General features: G+C 38.2%; 1 protein-coding gene across 1 annotated transcript; it reads left to right on the forward strand.

Moving 5' to 3' along the window:
• Positions 1–6433: 6433 nt before the first annotated feature.
• LOC114155122 (ectonucleoside triphosphate diphosphohydrolase 2-like) lies at positions 6434–16611 on the forward strand. The gene is made up of 9 exons (XM_028034839.1): positions 6434–6612; positions 10502–10619; positions 11249–11399; positions 11532–11691; positions 11946–12173; positions 14100–14372; positions 15014–15133; positions 15392–15535; positions 15630–16611. The coding sequence occupies exons 1-9, from the start codon at positions 6496–6498 to the stop codon at positions 15819–15821; spliced, it is 1503 nt and encodes a 500-aa protein (XP_027890640.1). The 5' UTR covers positions 6434–6495; the 3' UTR covers positions 15822–16611.
• Positions 16612–16615: the final 4 nt, after the last annotated feature.

The following is a 16615-nucleotide window of genomic DNA, read 5'->3' on the forward strand; positions in this document are numbered from 1 at the left end:
TTGGTAGTATGCTTCACATCGTTGACTGCTTCTGATCACAAACTGATGGTCTTCTGTTCCCCTACAAGACCTTCTGCCAAAGAGCATTCTATTCTTGCTCAGTGAAGGCAGATACTTTTTTTCTGCACTCCCTTCTTCCCCACTGTTGGCCTTCTTTTTGCTCTATGTCCTGTGCTATTGTTTTTGGAGCTTCTCTTTCAAATTCTCCAAACTGCAAAGCGTGGATCTCGTCAGCTGATCTCTCAACACAATTGATTAAGTTTTCTCGACAAGAAGATCGGGCACAGGAAAGCGAGAGACAGAGAGAGAAAGATAGAGAGAGAGAGAAACACAGTGGCACATGGGACTAGGAAATAAATCCTAAAAACACTAAAGAATGAGTAGAGATAGTTAAACGAAAGCACGAGAAATAACTAGACACTAACTAATGACATGAATGGGTCATGCGTTGAAGTATAGTAAAAGAGAAACAAAGCTGATCTAAAGAAAGAGACTAAGGAACTCAGAATGAATAAATCAAAATCCATAACAACTAACAACCCGGGATCCTAACCGTCTGCCCATTTTGTCGGTTGAGGATATTGAATATTTGTTCATATTTGGATTTTTGATAACGTAATTTCTGCTCTTCGGAGTTGGCGGTTACCTGGTATATGAGGGAATTTGGAAGGTGTTGGCTGCTGTTGGCCCTTATCACGTTGCCTGGCCAGTGTGATGGATTAGGAAGTGGTAAACGCTCAGACTAATATGTTATGCAACAAGAGCCGCTATATTTTTTCTAATATGAGATGAGCCTCTGTGTTCTTTTGGGTCAACAGTAGTTTTGCATTTGGAACTTCATGTAAGCTTAGCATTTCATGAAGTTAATATATTATCTCCCACCACCCATAAGGTATTAATTTTTATATTCATGATATTAAAGTTAATATTATGAATACTAATTTTAATTTTAGAGAGAGGTAATATGTTTTTTCCAGGCTCATTGAGGCATTTTGTAGCACATTCGAGTGACTTGTAAGCTTCAGTTGTTAAAAAATATACTGTGTATATACTGTATGAAACACAACTTAATAGAAATTTGACTTTGCAAATTTGATTGCTTGAAATGGGCCTCTGTCTCTTTAAGAAGCTCCTGGTTTTTCTGACACTAACTTCAGCACTTCATCACACCAATTCTTCTCCATTACGCCACTGAAAATCCTTCATAGGAGTGCTAATGGGATGAGCTCAGCAGATGTACAGTTTTACCAGGATTTTTGCTCATTGCTGCTGCTGCTAGTCTGGAGGAGCTGAGGGGAGAAGTCATGGGAGAGGGGCGCTCTGTGACGTGGAAGCTCAGCTGGGGACTGAAGCTCCAAGGAGGAGCGTTGTGGAGAAAGGCAGTGGTTTGTGAGAGCAGGTGTTTAGGCTCCACTGAATGGTTGCATGGGGCCTAAACCTGGATTTCAGAGTCAAGGGTTCCTCAGATATTCATGAAAGAATCAAAGCAACAGTCCAGGTATGTTTTTAATGAAAAAATAACATTGTATCATGATATAAAGCTAAAAAAGCCTAAATTTTACAATCCCCCATTCCCCCCAAAAACACCTTCCATTTCCACAGAGGTGTGTATAATTTTTTTTTTTTATCTATTCCAAACTGGTGTTGTGTACATGCGGGCAGATAATACCTGAGTATGCTTAATTCACTTTCATCAGAGAAAACCCTAAATGTTTTCTAACACCTCAGTTGATAGGGAAGGTCACTTCAAAGGGGAGGGAGAGAGAGAGGGGTCTGCAGGGGCCTGCAGGGGTCTGGGGCCGACAAATGCACGTTGTAAAACTTAACAAGGTGTGAACACCCTGTTTGTGCCCTGGGTCTGCAGGACAGCTTGGAGAATTTTCAGTGCCTTGAAGAACACTGCAAAAAGTGCATGTTGTGTTTGGCCTAATCTGCACCGCACCAATCAGGACTGAAGGTGTGATTAAGAGTCAGATTTCAGCCAATCTGCATGCAGAGGGCCAGTTTACATCAGTATGTCAAGGCTGGTTTCTACATAATGTAAGAGCTTATCCCTGAAATTGAACTTTTCTTAATTTTAATATTGTTGTTATTATTCTCTTTTTTAAAATAAACTTGTTAAATTGCACTCTAATGTGTTGTATTTATATTGCTTGCATCTGGAGGGACTACAGATGAAAACTAGCCTCTGTGGCTAGCTCTGTCATATTATGTGCATTGCTCTTTTTTAAATTACAAAATAACAATCATATTTAATATTTTCATTCATGAAAGAATGCAGTTACAATGCAACAGTACCAATACCTTGGCAACATTGCAAAAATGTAAATGTAAATGCAACGTTAACAAACAGGTCAGTTCTCACTGTGTTCTAATTTTCTGTTTAACAGAAAAACAAATATGTGAAAAGCAGAAATAAGTGACAAAAGTAAAACACTAGTGAGATAATGACCTATTGAGAAAGAGCAATGCTTATAAAGAGAGTTAAAGTTATTCAAATCAGAAAAGTTGAATTTCAAAAGGAATTCTTTTTGACTCTATAGCAGCGTGTCTGACAGAGTAGCAGAAAATAATTTCTTTAAGATAAGTTTAAAGCTCTCATTTAGTGGTTCTTGGTTTCTTTTCACACAGTAGAAGATAAAATAATCAGTTGGTCAATTCTTTGAGCGACATTGCATGACTGATATACAGGAAGGCATCAATAGTGAAACAGGAAGTGGAAAAAGTGCTTGAGTTCACATAACCATAAAATAGGAAACATTCTAATCATTACAGTTTCATTTCAGAGATCACCATGGTGACCGTTTCTCAGGGGAACACCTCATTGGTTGAAAATTCAGGGTGTTAAATGGATTTAAATCATTTAACATATCAGAAAAATTTTATATGTTGGAAAAAGTAAATTTTCTGTCTTAATTCAGAAAGTAAAAGTCATTTATAGATTCTTCACACAAAGTGAAATATTTCAAGTCATTTTGATGAATTTAGCTTATAGAGAATGAAAAGCCACAATTCAGTGTTTCAGAAAATAAAGTTATTACATAAGCTCAATAAAAAATGATATTTTAAACAACAATGTTTGGCTTCTGGAGAGAAGCCTCCACATGAATTTTGCATCAGTGTGACGTGGCACAGAGCCAATCAACCTCGGGTTCTGTTGTGGTGAAATGCAAGCCCAGCTTGCTTTGATAAGTCATCTGCCCTGTTGTGTTTGGTGTCTCTCATCTGCGTGAATTTAATCCCATGGGCTGCCTATGGGGTTAAAAGTCAGAGGAGTTTGTTAACCAATAAGGTACAGTAACACAATGATCATTGGACCAGCTTTTGGTACCATTGTCAGTGTGGTTCAGAACCAAGTCCAGATGGAAATCAAATCAGGCTCTCCATCCAGCAGAGGGAAACAGGAAGTGTTCTGACACCTCCTGCTAGAAGCTAAACTGACTGTGGAGTTCAGAAAACCCATTTGACCAGAACCAGCAGAGGACATGGGAACCCAAACCATCACTGACTGTAGAAACGTCACACTGGACTTCAAGCAAAATTTCTGAAAAACTTAAACCATTCAAAATGAGAATTTGTTCTGGGATTGTAGGCCATGCAGTTGAAAAACGTTATCAATTTTCCTGTCATAATAGTGAGCAATATCTATAATAACTTTTACAATGCTCTGAACCAGAAATATGGGTTCCACAATAAATAAGATTATACTGAGAAATACATTTGCACATCACTTATTCCTAAAACTGAACATGGAACATTAATCTCTGTTTTCTCTGGAATTGATTCTCTGGAATAGCATCAGCTGCTCATCTTGGGATGTGTACTCTTTGATTCTGTCCAAACAACACTGTTGTAATGCAAGACCGTGTTCAGACATAAAGAATATTGTGTCCCATATTTTTGTCTTTTACACTGACTCCAGCCTTAGTTCCTGGAGAGGTTGTGTGTTTGAGTCTATGAATCTGAAGAGTGAGAGGACGGAGCGAGGAGAGTGGACAGGCAGGTGAAGTCCTGAGGATGCTGTGGACAACATGGAGGTGGCTGGATGTGAAGCACTTCTTTCTTGAGAGGTTTGCAGATGGAAGATCTTGGCTTGAGTACAGAGAAAGCAGAGATAAGTTCAACTCAAGAAAAGAATTCACTGGAAGGATGAAACCAGGATGCTGGAGGCTCCATGAAGGCTACCAGTATGTTAGAGATTGTGATGAAGTTTCATCTGTGATTTTGAATTTCATCATTTCTGTGACAAATTTCTTTTGTCACAGAAAGATTTTTATCCTGCAGCTCATCATAACCTCAGCAGCTGGATGAGGGAACCAGCTGCAGGTGTGCAGGCTTCACAGTTTCCGGATGGCCCTTTGCAGAGATCCTCTCTGGAAGTGAGACTCACCCTCAAACCAAAACTCACTCACACACTGTTCTGACACAGTTCACTTGTTGTGAAGCTTCTCTAAATTCTTGAATGAATTTTCTTGCAAGGCTGTGGTTTTCCTCTTTGCTGGTGCACCTTTTCCTGCCACACAGTTTATAGAATACTAGAGAAGATTCTAGAAGGTTTTCAAGGTTTTCGTTATCTGTAATCCATAACCATCAAACTACAGGATATAAAGGCTCAAAATATTTCAATATGTAATTACTATGTAAAATTTTCTATATGAGTTTTGTTTTCTACACTGAGTGAATAAATATATTGAATTTTTTCCTGATACTCAAATGAGTCAAGCTGTTTTTGTGTAATTTTCAAGTTTAAGCTAGAAAACAAATAGGATGCCCATTTCTAATGGAATCTGTTTTTTTGGTGTTTGGATTCAGGTGTTCACAGATTTATTATCTTGGGCTGCTGGTGCCAGTGAAAATATCTTCTAATACTTAGTACTGGCTGCTTTTCAGTCGCTTTATTATATATGCAACAACTTTGCTGTCACTGTGATTTCTCAGTTCCCTGTTTTGCCAAGAATACAAAGTCTTGTTGCTTTGTATTCTTTTTTCCTAGTCTAGGGTGTCATCTTGGATTCTCTTGGCCTCCTTTATGTCCAACAGGTGAGATGTACTGTCAACTTCAGGTACAGTAGGAGAGTTGATTTTAGTTTTAGATACATGTGGTGAATTAGAGGAGATGAATGGCATGCTGACATTCTTAGATTTTTTTTTTTACAGTGTGGGAAGGAGCGAGCGTTTGGAAAACAAACATCAGGCGGTTAATTGGGCAGCTTCAGCCTGGACACTTCTGATTTATCTTTGTAGAATTATGTTGCTGACCTCTTAACCACTTTGCCATTTGTGTATTAACCCCCCACTCCTCCCACCCAACCAAAGTTCTGTTCAGGCAATCACCAGTGCCACCTAGACACTAGCAGCCACACAGGCTGCAGTGTTGGATGCTGTGTGATCTGAAAGCAATTCTTCATTTTGCTCATATAAAACTGTTCAGGTCTGCTAACTTATTTAAACAAAGAGTGAAAGTTGACTAAAACAGTTATAAAGTATAGTGTTTCTGTATTGTACGGACATCCAATACATTTTAGCTTGTGGGGATGAAAGTTGCAATTCACTCAGTGAATTAGGCCTCAGAGTTTTTCTTGGACATTAATTTTAAGGAGATTTTATTGATATTTCAAACTCTTAACAGTCTCAGCCCTTCCTGTTTCTCAGACAGGCTTCAGTCCTACAGTTCAGCTCTAGACTAAGAACTAACACATACAGTGAATCCTAAACGTATTCGCAGTACTTCACTATTTCCACATTGTGTTACAGTCTTATTCCAGATACCCAAGTATGCCAATGTGAAAAAATAGTTTTTACAATTTTTGTAATTTATTTATGTTTTTTTAAGTAATCATTGTGTTAATTCCTCGAGGATTAACACAACGAGGAACTGTGTTAACCCTCATTGGCTCCTTGTTATTTTCTTCCGCTGTGTTACCATTGAGTTAAGCATTTTTCTTATTTTGCTCCTTAGGTATTGAGCAGCTTTCATGAAAACATGAAAATTTGCCTAAACTTTAGGGCAGACGTAAGCATGTAATTCCACATTCATTCAGCTGCAACACAACTACAGATTTTTTTCAACGTTCTAGTTGCCAAGTCGAAGCAGCATGGCATGGTTTTCAGTTAAGACTGGGTGGGAAAACACCTGACTTGATTACTGAACAACTAAACAGACTTGGTTTGGTGTACCTCAAACAGCACCATGTTGGACATCAACACAAAATCCTGCTCTAAACTGTCTCAGAAAGCAGGCCTCCCTCACAGTGCCCACAGCGTTTTTTAACATCTAGCCGTTTCTTCTGAAAAGAACTCTTTTTGGTCTTTCGGGGAAAGTTTTGATGACTAGTCAATAGCAGGCACACAACCTGGTTGTGAAAGCAGGTCTTGGGGTGGAAAGAGGAAGCACAATGTGCAAAGAATGAGTCAAAAAGCCACGGAAATAAATGTGCAAAGGCAGTTTATGCTGCAGAGCCCTGAGCCACACAGAGCCTGCAGCAGCATTCAGCTATGAGTCGCTATCGCGCCCAAATCATCGGCGCTGCTGTGCTGGTGATTCTGGCAATAATTGGGATTTTGCTGGTGGTCCTTCCAGCAAAAGAGGTGACGATGCCTGCAGATAACATGGTGGGTTTTCTTTCAGTATTATTGATTAATCTCTATTGCAACTGTTATTTTAAACCTGCATTCTAGTATTATTTCCAAAAATATATCCACATTTTTGGGGGGGTTAAATAAATGAAGAGTATTTATTTGAGTCTCATAACATCTCAGTTGGTTGCAAGTGTTTTCCTATGTGTGTCACATTACAACAACAAACTTGATTTTATGATCTGCAGGTGTTTGGATTTTCATTTGTCTTTCTGCTTTCACCATTTCTTTATTGTTTATTTGCTTAGATCTTGCCATTTTAGTTTTTTTCTTATTTTTGTCAATTTATCATCATTGTTTGAGTTCTGGCTTTGTTTCTTTACATTAGTGTTACTTTCTGTTTATTATTTCTGTTAGCTTCAGCTTTTTTCATTTCCTATGTGGCTTCTGTGTATCAGTTGTGTTTTCTTCTCCCTTTCTTGGAACTCAGCTTTGTTGTTTTCTCTCCTCTCTTTCTCCTCTTCCCAGATTGCCTCGTTGCCTCATTTCCTCGCAGGTGAGTGTCCGCACTCACCTGTGATTGGGGACACAGGTGGTTCTTTTGCTACTTCCACTTCTCCCACAGTATCTCAGCTCTTTGAATTGTGTTAATCCTCGTTGGCTCCTTGTTATTTTCTTCTGGTGTTTCTTTGCCAACCACCATGTAAGTTTCCTTTTTGACTTAGTAAATCAAGTCAAAACATCGAGTCAATTAGAGAAGTCAATCACGTAACACCCTGGATCATTGTCTTCACTTGGAGCCAACTAGCTGCTAATTAGTATGTGTTACTGGGACGTTATGTAATGAATCATGACAGTGTAGTACAGAGTTGTGAAAGGGATGGAAACTAATGGCACAAATAACTTGCATTTTCATTAGTAATGGTTTACTGGGAAGTAATGTGCTGCAGTTCCAGATACAGGTTCATCATTCTGTTGGAAGATCATTCAGTCTCTGTTAGCCTCCAACAGGTTTTCTTCCATGTTGTTCATGGAACAAAATGGAAGCTGTGCTGCACTATTTCTATGTTTAGATGGTGGATTGACCAAGCACTGTGGGATGTCCATAACTTAGGTGGTAGTTTTATTATAGAGCCTGCTTTAAACTTCTCTCACAACTTCTCTGAAATGTCAGCTGGTCTTCAGGATGCTGTCTGAGGCTGTGAGGCTAGATTATACTGAGAATAAATTACACAGACACAGTCTAGTTAGTTAGATGACAACGGAAGAAAATTGGTTTTCCTAGATTTTTTTAAATAGTTTTCACTGAAAGAGGATGAATACACATGGAAAATAACTTTTTTAATTTTTGCTTTTGAAAGAATTTAGAAAGCCATGTGTCTGTTTGCCTGTATTTCACTATATCTACTTTTTTTTTTGCACTGATTTATCCATTAAAATTTCTACAAATAAACATTTACATTTGCTGTTGTAACCCGACAAAGTATGAAAATGATGAAAGTGTGACTATCTTTGCAAGACGCTGTAGATCAAGGGTGTCAAAGTAATTTTAATTTTGAGCCAAATCAAACTCATAAATGTCCTCAAAGGGCCGATGGTGGCAGAATATATTAATAAAACCAAAATGTTAACATGTTATAGCTTTCTCTGCATTCGATGAGTTTTTCTGAAAATTAAGAATATTTTAACATTGACGTAATGTTAAACTACTCTGATGTACTTTCAAAGGTAATTTAGCACTATTAGACAAATAAAAACTGATGTGATTTCACTGGTAAATTAATATTGAAGCACACAACTGTTATCTTGAAATAGTCCTGGGAGGCCGAATTGGGCCCACAGGTCTTGAGTTTGACACTGTAGATGCCTTACATCTTGTAAAAGTGAAAAGGTCTTCTGCAAGGAAGTTAAAGAGACTTGACAAGAAGCAAAGACAAACTGAAGCATAGCAACAAACAGTTGCTAAGCTTTTGCACTCCATTGCTCAGGTAATCAGATCTATATTCTTTTTTTCCATCTCAGAGACAACTTGTACAAATTTATTGCAGAGAATCAAATTTATACATCTGTCCCATTTTTACATGTTTAACCCTGGTAATGAGCTGAGCCCCGGCAAAAAATAACTGGTTGACATTGCAAAAGCAGTAAGTGAGACACTTGGCACTTTTTTCTTTCGTCTGAGGTTCACCATTTTGACCTGCAAGATCAATTGAAGACTCACTGAAACAGCACGACTAACCCACATCCTGCTTTACCCCAGCTAGGTGTCAAAAACTGAGGAGGAATTTCACAGCATGAATAAAATCTTCTGCTGCAAATAGAGCCCTGTCTAAAACACCACTGTTGGATCAGTTGATTTACCTGAAACTGTTCTCAGGTGTGAGTTTGTGTGTGTGTGTGTGTGTGTGGGTGGGGGGGGGGTGTTTGCCCTGTGTGTCTGTGTGGCCCTGTGATGGACTGCCGACCTGTCCAGGGTGTCCTCTGCCTCACGCCCAGAGACAGCTGGACACAGGCACCGTCCCGTCTGGCAACCTGTGTGGACAAGTGGGTATAGAAAATGGATGGATGTGCTAAATCACTGTAATAGACAGTACAGAAGCACACACAGTTAATAAGTCCTTTGTACAAATGTTTTTCTTTCTTTTTTTACTTCTTCAAAGCAAAAAGGGAAAATAAATAAATTTATGAAAGAGGTCAAAGTAACAAAACAGACACTAAGTCAATAAACTAACACAAAAGGAATGATGGAACAGAACATTAAATACAACAAAAGGAAAAACAACACCTACACTAATCATTAAGCTCAAACCACATTCGCCGCCATAATGACTCTACCAGTAGCTACAGTGGGTAGTTACTAGTTGCCTTTACTCAGTTGCGTATACATTTGTGATAAAAGGAATTCTTCCAGGGGTAGTTTTACAGTACCGTACTATTTGATTCTTCTAAAGTTGTTATATTGAAGTAATTTCACTATTATCTGAGTATGAGTCTCTGTCTACTTTACTACCCTCCTGTTATTTCACTAAAAGAAAGAAACATTTATTATAACCAAAAATTACCAGACAGACACACCTACAGGTGACCTTTCAATTTGTTATTTTATAAGAAAATATTGATGATAGTTTTTATTATTATAATTATTCTAAAGATTAAAATGGGCAGATAAATATATATCTGTGAATGTTAGATTACATCAATTTGTACACATTAAATCAGATGTTCATATCAGTTACCTGTGTTGGCTTTTTATCAAATACTTTTTTCTCTAACTTGGATGGCTAATTTTTTTTACATTCTTATATTGGTGTAAAATAAATTAATGCTACTATTACTCAAGTACGCACTTTGGTTACCCACCCTGGCCAGTAATTCAAATTAAATGTGGACGTGGAACATTTAATATACTACCAGAAATTAAAGTGCACTTAAAAGTGTCATGAAGTGTGGGTGTGAGGTGGTGAGGCAGAGGCAGCGGACCCAGGTATGATGAAAAATGATGATTTAATGAGAAAACTTAGTCCAAACAACGAGCAGCAGGCACATGGAAACACTGACGACACAGAAGCTAACATTGACGAGGACCCGACGAGGAACAAGGAACACAGGTGGAGTTAAATACACGGGAGGGTAATCACAGAACGAGACACACCTGGGAACAATCAAGGGGAGGACAGGACAACGAAGAGACTCAAGGACACAGAAAACTCTAAATAAACACAGAAAAACACAGATCCTGACAAAAAGGCCTTCATGAACAAGGTGCTTCACAGAGCAAGATGTATATTTAAAATGAATTCAGTGCTTATGAAAGTAAAATAACAATTTTAATAAATTAAATGAACTGAAAGCTGACAAAAGACATTTAGTCTTTGTTTGACGTCTTCCTAAACGCTTCTGACACTAAATGCTTCGCCTCTTTCAGTATGGGATTGTACTGGATGCCGGCTCCTCCCACACCTCCATGTTCATCTACAAATGGCCAGCTGACAAGCAAAATGGCACTGGTATTGTTACCCAGCACAGTGAATGTCATGCAAAAGGTGAGCACTTCATGCTGAAACAGCAAACCAAAACTGACCGACTGAAAGTTTATGTTTGGACATAATGTTTGACCACTGCCACTTTTTGTTCAATACCAACTATACTTTGTCACGTCCTCTCAGTCAGTGCTCGGTAGGTCTTTCTCATGGTCAATGCTGCCTGCAGACAGAAGCTGGTACTCACTCTGAATGTCTTGCATCAAGATCATGAAGTCAGAGAACTCGCATGAAAGCATAACCAATGTAAGGAGAGAGGCATTAGTCCTTGTCGCAGGTTCGAGTCCCGGCCTGATGACCTTTGCCTCATGTCTTCCCCCTTTCTCAGGGGGAAGGAAGAGCCGCTTTCACTTCCATGGTGTCATCAGATCAAAATGATCAAGTCAGAATATATATATACTGAATATATATATATATACAAGACTGCAATGTCTTGTGAAAGACTTGACTTCCTAAAGGTCCACTTCAGCTGTGGGCACTTTAGTCACTCTCAGTTCTTCTCCTTCTCGTTCAAGTTTGTTTCTGATTTTCTTGAAAACCACATGTTATTCTTTAGAATACAGAAGTGCAAACTTTATGAAGTTCACTCTGAGTTTGTCTCTAAGAACAGCTGCTGTCTTCATCTTGCCCAGGTGGCGGGATATCCAGCTATGCCGGGAAACCAGGTGATGCTGCCAAGAGTTTGGAGGAGTGTATGAATCACGCCCTGAAGAAAATTCCCAAATCTAGACAACAGCAGACTCCCCTGTGCCTGGGTGCCACAGCAGGGATGAGGCTCCTCAAGTTAGTCTATGGCTCCTTAAATACAACATCTAATTTCTTTGAATCACTCCATTGATTACACGTTCAAGTGCACATCAAAAAGCATCTTTAAATATTTCTTATTCTTTCCTTATTACTCCTCATTTTTCATAGAGAAATCAATCCGGCAGAGTCTGAGCGGGTCCTGAAAGAAGTAGGAAACAAACTGAACTCCTACCCGTTCCAGTTTAAGGAGGCCAAAATTCTGAGTGGGCAAGAAGAGGGCGCCTTTGGCTGGGTCACCGTCAACTACTTACTTGAAAACTTCATTAAGGTAACCAGGATGAATTAAGAGAGTGTCAGACTGGAAAATTCTAAAGCAAAATCAAAAAATATATCTACTGCACTAACTTGCAGTATGCTATTATGATTGCTTCAGCTTATTTTTAGTCAATAAAAGGAGAAAGGAAGAAATAATTCTAACTTTGTAATGATTCTGTTATATATATGTATATATATATGTCATAAACTGACTGTCATCAATTTCTGTACTAAGGATTTTTAATACAATGTTTTCTGCCTTTTTAGTATGGTTTTGTAGGACATTGGCTGAATCCAGGAAAAAGCACAATTGGAGCTTTGGATTTAGGTGGAGCTTCCACTCAAATTACATTCGAGACCTCGCAATACTTGGAGAACCTAGAGAGTCAGATGAAGCTGACCCTTTATGGAAATACCTACACTTTGTACACACACAGCTTCCTGTGCTATGGTCAAGACCAGTTCCTCAAGAGACTCCTGGCTCATCTTATCCAGGTATCACTGTTGTAAAGTTTAATTTTTCTCACCTACTGTCCTGATAAAAAGACAGAACACTCTTATTCTAATTGTGTCCATTTATACATTTAAAGACAAAATGACAATGATCTGGTCTTCACAAGGTTCTAAAATGATTTTAAACTGACTTTAAGTGTACAAAATCACAAAACACTCCACCATGTAAAGAGGTCTAAAACAAAGATATGGCCCAAAAAGAATAGTGTGACACGCAGAGTACACCTAAAAATGTGTTCGCTTGGAGAGCAACTTTTAGCAGTTTATGAACTAGTGGTTTTCTGTATAGCCTCATAATGCTAACATTGTTTTAACAAGAAAGGCCCACTTTTTCAGGCAACATTGCTTCATTGCCTACAGAAAATACAGCCAAGTCTCAGCTGTCAGACAGATGGTTTCACATGGTCTCAAGAATATTAGAGAGAAAACACAGTGGCTCCTTTCAGATCATGCTTTAGATCAGTGGTTCTCAAACTTTTTTCAGTGATGTACCCCCTTAAAAATATATTTTTAGTCAAGTACCCCCTGACACGGGCAAAACATTTTTGGAGTAAAAAAGAGGTACAGTGCTGTAAAATCACTGTCTGATTTATTAAAGCCAAACAACTTATATCAGTAAACCTGACAAATACATCCATATTGCAAACATTGCATGGTTAAACAAAAAAGAAAAACAGAAGACGGTGACCACCAGGAAGGTATAAAACCAGTCAAAACTGAAATATGCAAAACGCTGCTAATTTATATTGGTCTCTGTAATGGTACAAAATTAAATATATACATAAATAATAATTCAGTGCATGAACACACATTTATATTTTATCGAACTTTTTACAAACTAATTTTTCCCAAGACTTATTATGGGGAGCCTACTGATTTTTTAAAGATATTTTGAAAAGCTTCACGTACCCCCTGCAGTACCTCCACGTACCCCCAGGGGTACACGTACCCCCATTTGAGAACCACTGCTTTAGATCATGCTGTGTACCATGTTGTACATGGGTTCTTTAAGTGTGACATAGCATTGGAGTTTGAAGTCCCCAATCTACTATCGGAGCCGGTAACAAACCCATAACTATGAAAGGCAGAATTTTAGAGCAACTGCTACATTGTGCAGAACAGGAACTGAACAGGCTGTGCAGATTGTGTTGCAGCTTCAGAGAGCAGAGAAAAGCAGTTATCCTCCAGGATCTGCCTGGTCTGAGAAATGAGTGCTTTAAAGGCAACAGTTGTCTTTAAAGCACTGAGTGCTTTTGCATGTTCTGTATGAGGATCTTGCTTTAAATCAAAGACCATGCCACTTTGGTTCTACTATAAATTCTGCATGGTCTGAAAGCACACTTGTCAAAGGGCAAAGTGATGTCTATTGGAGGGTTCCTGGCTGCATGTTTGGCTGCATCAGGTCTGGTGGCTGAAAAACCAGCTGAAATCATTGTCTCTCCATTACTGTGCTTAACAGTTTAAAGGAGGTCTAATGTGATGTGCTTGGTATTCAAAGAACTGAGTGCTGTGCATTATAGCCAAACATTTCCACTTTGATTTCATCTGTCTGAAAGACATTTGCTTTGGTCCAGGTGTCATGAAGTTCCTTCAGATGCATCTTCAAAGCTAAGCAGGCATATTGTTCATTTGCTTCTCTTCTTTCCTCTTGGTAGACCTTTGAAATATGCTACAGATATTTGGTGTTTTTCTAATTGAACACTTATAAACTTTAACAATTGCTGTATGTGTAAAGTGAGGCATGTAGAGTCTGTTGAATCTGAATTTCCCACAAGGCATTGCTAATCCCTGTATGGTTCACTATTTTATACGACTACTGTAGACCAAAAAACAGTTGTAAAAGCAAACTGACCATTTTTGGCTGTTCATTCATATTTTATTATGTTGATCTTTGTTTTCCCCTTTCAGACTCAAGGTGTGTCAAATCAAGTAATCAACCCCTGCTACCCACCAAAGTTTAATATTTCTATAAATCTTGGGAAAGATGTCTTTGATTCTGTTTGCACAAAGAAATACAAACCAGCCAACTTGGATGCTAAGAGGAATGTAACAGTGGTGGGCTCAGGAGATTATCAGCAGTGTGTCAACAACGTAACGGAGATCTTCACATTTAGCAACTGTTCCTACTCGATGTGTTCCTTCGACGGAGTGTTTCAGCCCAGAGTGACGGGAAGCTTCATGGTGAGATATGAACAAAAGCAAATATGTTAGTGTTCATCAACAATCTGAAAGTGTTGCTTTTTTATCTTTACTGCGCCTACAAAAATGGACACCTGGACACAGTTTGGTGATTGATGCTTTAAGACTTAAGTTAAGCATTAGTGTCCGTTGTCATAAATCATTTGAACCCTGACAGACAGACAGCAGAATAATGCCATTAGAGTTGTTCTAACTTGATGTGTTGCTTGAACGCTGGTAGCAACATTTACAGATTGATTCAAACAAAAAAATGTGTAACCAGAATATGCACATCTGACTAACCAAATCATCAGAATTCATTAAGTGATTAACAAGAACATTAACCACCGCAAACAGTCTTACAATAATTGAGTTTGGCATAAAGATCACCTTGAGTGATTCCATTAGACACAGGAAAGGGTTCAGATCCCTCGCTTCCACACTATCTGATGTCTGCTCCTTTTACTGCTTAAGTTCTGTTGCTCATGGTTATTTTTAATGTTCTCATTTTCTCTGTTTTTCTCTTTCCCCTTATTATTTTGCACAGCCTTTTTGTCCATTTGGGCCTTTTCGAGAAGGCTTTAGATGATAAATGGTTTGATTAGATGAGGTTCTGGTTGTCACACTGCATTGTTTCTCCACAGGCTTTCTCAGCTTTCTACCACACACAGAAATACATCAAAGATATCACCAACATAGCCCTCACATCTCCCAGTCATGCAGTGGAAGCAGCCAAGCTCATCTGCAATATGACCATCACTGAGGTACTGATCTTCAGCCATGAACTACAGGCTGTTAAAAAAAAAGCTACATCTTAGGCTTCAGCTAAGCTACAGACCACTCAGGTCCTCTGGTTTATGACTTTTTATTTTTGTGTTTTTATGATGTAAAGTACTTTGAACTCCCTTGTTGCTGAAATGTGCTATACAAATAAATGTGATTGATCGTTCGATCAGTCAATTGATCGATTGATTGATTGACTGATTGATTGAATCTAAAAACTGTTGTATTTCTATTTACAGCTTCTTCACAAGGCAAATTTGACAGAGAAATACATGAAATACATGAAGAATCTCTGCTCCATGTCTAATTTTGTCCAAGTCCTCTTAACCAATGGGTACCATTTTGATGAAGCTTCATTTCCTCACGTTTCTTTTGAGAAAGATGTAAGATGTAAACAGAATAAACAGTATGATGGTTTTTATTTGCTGTAACACTCTGCTCTGATTTCACTGAGACTCAAATGTTGTGTCTCTACAGGCAGCAGGAGCTTCAGTAGGATGGGCTTTGGGATACATGCTCGAAGTGAGCAATAAAGTGCCTGCAGAGAGTCTTAGCATGATGAAGGCCCTCCCCTCAGGGCCTTGGACAGGCGTCATCATCATCTTGACTACATTTGTTTTATTTGCACTAGTATATTGCTTGATGATCTACAGAAATGCAAATGACTAGAAGAGACAGTATTCCATATGAAAAATTAGAAGCATGAGAAGCAATATTAAAAGCCAAGGGAATTCTACATTTTTATTTTGGTTGATATCTGCAAAATTCAACTGATCCATGTTAATGATCTAATATTACAATTATATTAGATATACTTCACAAATTGTATGTGCTGCTATGGAAACGTATGTGCTCCATACAGCTATGTTTGCTGAGGCACTCCAAAACCTTTTCTATTGTTTTTGTTGTTTTAGTTCCATTATTTACAGTAAGTGATTCATGTTCAGATATGATGTTATTTTTCTGAAATACTATTAACTTTACTCTAGAGATAACACATCCTACAGAGTTCCACTCTAGTCTCTTAAGTTTACTGAATAATTCCCTAGAAGTTGTGCCGGTCATGTTATTTTAGAATTATGAGACAGGTATTTGTGTGTTTTGTGTGTGTGTTTGGGGGGGGGGGGCTTGACAACATACTAAAATGTATTTTCTAGCAGAGTCTTTAAAACTAATGGCATCCTACCTTTTCTTACACCCACATCCCACATTAACCAAGTTCCATATAAAGTCTGTCCAAATCAATCTGTGCAATGTGGTTTTAGATTTGATCAAAAATCAGGAGCAGATTTGATTATACTAGTTTATGTTTTTTTATTTTTTTTCCTTTATGGTAATAGTTGCTTTGCAAACCTAGAATATGTTTACATGAATATAACGATTAATGGAATTGTATTTTTTACAAATGATATGCAGCATTTCATTAAAATCTGAAATAAAAAGAACATATAAAGAAAAACACG

Source organism: Xiphophorus couchianus, chromosome 12 (genome assembly GCF_001444195.1).
Source record: "Xiphophorus couchianus chromosome 12, X_couchianus-1.0, whole genome shotgun sequence".
NCBI classification, from domain to species: Eukaryota; Metazoa; Chordata; class Actinopteri; order Cyprinodontiformes; family Poeciliidae; genus Xiphophorus; species Xiphophorus couchianus.

What these genes read in the sequence shown, in the direction of transcription:
- LOC114155122 (XM_028034839.1), top strand. Translation starts at nt 6,496, where the DNA reads ATGAGTCGCTATCGCGCCCAAATCATCGGCGCTGCTGTGCTGGTGATT. An exon ending in TACTTGAAAACTTCATTAAG is followed by an intron (nt 11,692 to 11,945) that starts GTAACCAGGATG and finishes CTGCCTTTTTAG; the next exon opens with TATGGTTTTGTAGGACATTG. An exon ending in GAGTGACGGGAAGCTTCATG is followed by an intron (nt 14,373 to 15,013) that starts GTGAGATATGAA and finishes GTTTCTCCACAG; the next exon opens with GCTTTCTCAGCTTTCTACCA.